Source organism: Notothenia coriiceps, unplaced genomic scaffold (genome assembly GCF_000735185.1).
Source record: "Notothenia coriiceps isolate Sejong01 unplaced genomic scaffold, NC01 NC01_scaffold00001787, whole genome shotgun sequence".
Taxonomy (NCBI): Eukaryota; Metazoa; Chordata; class Actinopteri; order Perciformes; family Nototheniidae; genus Notothenia; species Notothenia coriiceps.
This window is the reverse complement of record NW_011334488.1, coordinates 1-5,512: the sequence shown is the minus strand read 5'-3', so window position 1 is coordinate 5,512 and position 5,512 is coordinate 1. Positions and strand designations below refer to the sequence as shown.

Sequence of the window (5,512 nt, the reverse complement as noted above, 5' to 3'; positions counted from 1 at the left end):
TTTTTTTACCATGTTCAATCTGAATTTTCTTTAAAATAAAAAACATCTATATTGATTCTGACTTTTCTACATCCAACTCACAGGTTTATCATCACTTTGAGAAAAAAGATTATTACTTTAACCCTTTTAGAAGGGAAGATATAGTCATTTGTTCTGGGAATGTCATTTTCGAGCCTGGAACCTGAAATTAACAACCGGCGTAAACGGACCTTTGCGCGCTATGAAGCAGTGAGCGTGCGATGTCCTGTTCAGATGACGTCAAATCCAACGGGATGCCATAAATAAACTACACAGAATCACACTAGACACCTACGCAATGATTACATTCAGGCAGACTGTAGAATACAACCTCTTTGGACAATTGATATACTTATTGAAAACAAGCTACAAAATGTAATACCTTGGAATATGCCGTTTAATACTTTTTAATAGCCTTCATTTTCGCTAAATTGATTTATCAACTTTTAATACTTTTTAAGACCCGCGGACACCCTGTATGAACTCAGTAATCCTTTATACTCCTAGTCCTCATATTGTACAGTCACACTCCCATCTTTCGTTTTAACACACTGAATGAACTGTCAGCTGAGGTGTGTTTAAACACCATCGCCATGCTGCTAGACGCTTATTTATATTCAGTTACAATGTGCTGCATCTCATCATTATTGCGATCACTTGTGTGGCCATTCATCTCGAGTTGAAGGTTAAAAGCTTGATAAATAATGTCAAAGTGAATAATCAGTTCCCGCAGTCAGGACTCATTAGCAGCAATTTCACTTACCCGTCATTAAGAGCAATTTCAAAAGGGGCGTTTAATTATTGCAATAAACAGGCTGAGAACTAGATATGAGAGCATATTTACCGAGGCATTTACTGAGCTTCATAAAAACATTATTTGTTATTGCTGAACACCTCCAGAGTGCTCTCAATAGCAGAGAAAGGAAGGCATGCATTCACTACTTATTCTATTTTTACTGGGTAATCCAATAGATTGCCTTTATAACCTTCTCTCTACTGCCATCCCATTAGACTTTTACCTTTATAGGCATTTATATACCTCCATCTTCCCCAGCCCCTTTACGCATATGATAAGTCTTTATCGCAGCACCCACTTATTGATGACAGAAAATCCTCCGACCTACTTTTATATAACGCTGAATGCAGTTAAGAAAACCCACAACAATCCTCCATAAATCTGTCACCGCGTCCCCGGCAGACATCTGCACAGTCTGGCAGTCAATTATCTCCCCTCACCTTCAGAAGGCCTCCCTTCAACGCTGCATGGGAGGCAGCAGAGACCCGTATCCCTCCCTGATCTTTATCCCTACTCTTGGCGGAGCTGTCAGCTTAAACCTTCAGTTAACCTCCGGAAAAACCCCCGTGAGAGAAAACAACCTCCACATCTGCATGTCGAGAGCCGGGCGTTTAATGTGGCATCGTACATAATGGTTAGAAAGTGATTTTGACAAACGCCATGAAGCCAATCTGTGAAAGGATGAACACATGCTGCACAATGACAGATCAATGACACAACAAAAAGCCTAAAGGACATCTCTACACATGGTCTATTAGTAACAGGAGAAAGCTGGATCTATTTTGGTTATCCCCCCCTCCGTTAATAACTGTGGATTCCTAAGCTGCCATGTCAACGAGTCCAGAGGATGACAGTCATGTGCTGACCTGTAATCAGACAGGAGGCACGCAGATATTCAGTCATAGTCGATCATCCACACATTTCTCTCTTTATGCAAATACCTCCTATCTAGCTCTTCTCCATCTTCAGCGAGTTCATCTCCTGGCTATCTTCCCCGATCAATACCCAGCGCACCTCTTGGTGTGGAACCGGGACACACACCCACGGGACAAACATCACACGGCTGTCTTGATTTATTTTCATCCCCCTCTTTTTGCTTTTTGACTTCAGCGAGATATGAAGTGACTCAGCAGCAAGCCAATGATTGGACAAGCCAGTGGAGTGATCCTTGAGAGGGAAAGCAGGATCAATGGCTTCCCTATCATTATGATTTATTAGCCTCAGTCCTTTCTCTCTGTCTGCCCGAGGACCCGTCTCTTGAGGAGGTCCAGTGTATCCTCGGCCAGGGCGTCTCTCAGGGCGCTGAAGAAGGCGTGGTAGTGGGCCGTGTTGTGGATCATGAGCAGGACCCCCGCCAGCAGCTCATTGGTCACCAGCAGGTGGTGCAGGTACGCCCTCTGGTGGTTCCTGCAGCAGTAGCAGCCACACCCCTCCACCAGGGGCCGGAAGTCGCCTTGGTACCTGAGGAAAGTTCAGAGAAAGTTCAGAGACGGGAAAAGTACTCAGATCTTGTACTTAAAGGTCCCCTATTATACTGTTTTTCGTCAATATATTATGGGTCTCAGATATATACAAAATATGTCTCTGAAGTGTTTGGCTCGAAATACCAAACAGATCATTGCAGCATTACCCATAATCCCCTCTGTTTCAGCCCTGTTTCCAAAGGGCTGATTCTCTGTCTGTTACTTTAGATGAAAATAAGGAGCCCCTCCCCACGCCCCTCTGAGAGAGATTTGGTTAAAAAGAACTCAATGGTGCTCTAGGAGGAGATTCAGGTGATAAGGTGTAGCTAATGGTTACACAAGACAAAACATCGTTATGACGTCCTAAAGTGGCCAACATCTGATCAGCTCATTTTTTCTATAATATATAAATGGATCAGGACAAAAAGAGAGAGAATCTTTGTTCCTGAAACATTCAGAAGGTTGCCCTCAGGTATGGAGACTTTTTGTGTAATCCATTCATGGCAGTGACACCTTATCGAATCAATGATTTAAGCCTTCAGAGCATCACTTGCTTCTCAAAAGTAACAAATAGTGGCACCTTTACTGATAAAACCCTCCTCCGGTCCTCACTCCTTCCACGCTAACACTCGCTGTGACAGATGAAAGCAGCTGGTGTTTTATTGGCTGCTACAAACCTCTTCTCTTTCAGATTGATCTCAAAGGAAGTCATCTGCGTTTGATCGCCAGGATTCAGATCTCCGTTGTGTTGCGAGTCGCCCGCTGTTTCCTGATCTTCACCCGGCTCCAGCACTGCCAAAAGCATACATACATACATCAAATTAATTCCAGCTCGTTCACACCGTAATCTCAATGTAAATCCAGCCCTACGCACAGATACAAAGGGCTGGAGAAGGCATACCATGGCGTGACCCCTTTCCATCACCGCTGTTTCCTATATTCCCCCCGTCATTTACATATAATTACTTACAGCCCGGCCTCACACAGATGGGTGAGGCCATGAGAGTGGAAAAACAACTGATGAAGAGCCATGTTACAGAACTGTTGTTCTGGACGGTTACAGTGAGGAAACGTGAGAGAGACGGGGGAGAGAAAATGGAGCAGAGTAATGTATAACATAAAAGATAACAAACAATGGGTTTAGTGCGAGCTGAAACAGGTGGAGCTGAGAGCAGACGTGGAAAACAAAGCATAAAAAGAAAGCTTATTAGCTGCTGATACGGGGAGAAAGAGAATGAGGCTTGAAAAAGAGGGGGACGTCTAGCACTGAAGAACAGCAGTCCGTAGTAAAGCTTTAGTTTTAGAGCTGCAGGGAAAACATATTCACAGTTTTCCTCTTTCTTTTACGATAAAGAAACGAGCACATTTATTCACCGCTAAATGAAATACATTAACATTTCATAGATGTAGCTTAACCTCATTATGTGACTCCTGCAGTGATAGAAGATACTGCCTCTGATAGGACTAAGGGAGGAAGGGAGGAGGGAAGGAGGAAGGAAGGAAGGAAGGAAGGAGGGAGGGAGGGGAGGAAGGAAGGAGGGGAGGAAGGAAGCAAGAAAGGAAGGAAGGAATTAAGGGAATGAAAGAAAGGAACGAAGCAAGATAGGATTGAAGGAAGGATAGAAGGAAATAAGAGGGTGAATAAGCATATGGTCTGCTGTGTCAGATAGTAGGAAGGAAGGAAGGAGGGGGTGAGGGGAGGAAGGAAGGAAGGAGGGAGTGAGGGGAGGAAGGAGGGGAAGAAGGAAGGAAGAAAGGAGGGAGGGAAGGAGGGGAGGAAGGAAGGAAGAAAGAAAGGAAGGGAGGAAGGAGGGAGGGAGGAAGGAAGAAAGGAGGGAGGGAAAGAAGGAAGTAAGAAAGGAGGGAGGGAAGGAGGAAGTAAGAAAGGAGGGACGGAGGGGAAGAAGGAAGGAAGGAGGGAGGGAAGGAGGGGAAGAAGGAAGTAAGAAAGGAGGGAGGGAGTGAGGGGAGGAGAGGAGGAAGAAAGGAAGGAAGGAGGGAGTGAGGGGAGGATGGAAGAAAGGAAGAAAGGAAGGAAGGAAGGAGGGAGTGAGGGGAGGATGGAAGAAAGGAAGTAAGAAAGGAAGCAGGGAGTGAGGGGAGGATGGAAGATAGGATTGAAGGAAGGATAGAAGGAAATAAGGTGTGACACCCTCCCGCTCTCAGCTCCTCTGAACTCCATTACGCTCCCCGTGCAGAATCGATTAGTTCTGTCTGACACGTCGTGCTGCAGACACCAGCCTCGCTCAGTCCGTCGGACGAGTTTCAAGCTACTTTTTAATGCAGCACAAAGACCTCAGCCTCTCCCACAGCTTCCGTCACAAGAAGTCTTTAGATTTCCACTATCAGAGACACGGACCTGGGCTGCGGTCGAATAGTCCAAAAATCAAGAATGTGCGTCTGCTGCTGTGGAGAAACTATGGAAACTACAGTTTTCTATACAGCGGACTACAACATGGATGTATAATAAGAACGAGGGACTCATCCAGAGACTCTGCACCGTGCTCTGATGCTGTTGTTTTATGCTTTATGAACCTGGACAACAGAGAAACATATTCTTCATGACCAAAGTTGGAATTGAAATAAAAAAGGGAATTGAAACTTATGCTCGTCACCCTCTCCCTCCGGTCCACATTAATACAAATGATCCCAATACGTATGATTGTATGAAAAGATCTTAAAATCAATACAGATGTATTTATTATAAACGTTAGTCCTTAACACCTATCACTGTATATATCACCATTAAACATCTTTTAAAAGTTGAACAAACCCCACACAGCTCAGTGAAATGTTGACTTTATTTGATCAAATCAAAACTAACGTTCATATTTCTCTTTTTGATTATAATACTGATGAACGTTCAAAGCAAAGCACTTTGGCAAGTTACCACATACATTTTAAAAAGCTTAATAAGCACCGTAACGTTCATGATATAATTTCTCGGTCATAATCGGTTGTTTCCGTGAACGGCCGACTGTTGCGTGACGGCAAATGCTGCGGCTGCAAGGCATTGTGGGGCAGCATTTTCTCCTCTCCTTTCGGTAAGGGAGGTTCAGTGGTTCCTAAGCTAAAGGAGGTTATAAAGGAAGTTTGAAACCTCCTTTCCTATCATGTAGAGAATTCGAACGGCACTTATCATGGCTGCCACTGAGGGACTTCCGGGTCATTTCACTCGGTTAGAAGGTTCCTAAGCTAAATGGACTATTCGACTGCAGCCCTAGACTCAGATCAA

At 44.3% G+C, this 5,512-nt stretch overlaps 1 protein-coding gene across 1 annotated transcript; it reads right to left on the bottom strand.

Annotated features, from left to right (window-relative positions):
• Positions 1-1,210: 1,210 nt before the first annotated feature.
• On the bottom strand, positions 1,211-3,656 carry LOC104963870 (queuine tRNA-ribosyltransferase subunit qtrtd1-like). Its single transcript, XM_010792533.1, has 2 exons — positions 2,955-3,656; positions 1,211-2,275 (listed from the first exon to the last, which is right to left on the bottom strand). Exons 1-2 carry the CDS (start codon positions 3,197-3,199, stop codon positions 2,035-2,037), a joined length of 486 nt encoding a protein of 161 aa, XP_010790835.1. The 5' UTR covers positions 3,200-3,656; the 3' UTR covers positions 1,211-2,034.
• Positions 3,657-5,512: the final 1,856 nt, after the last annotated feature.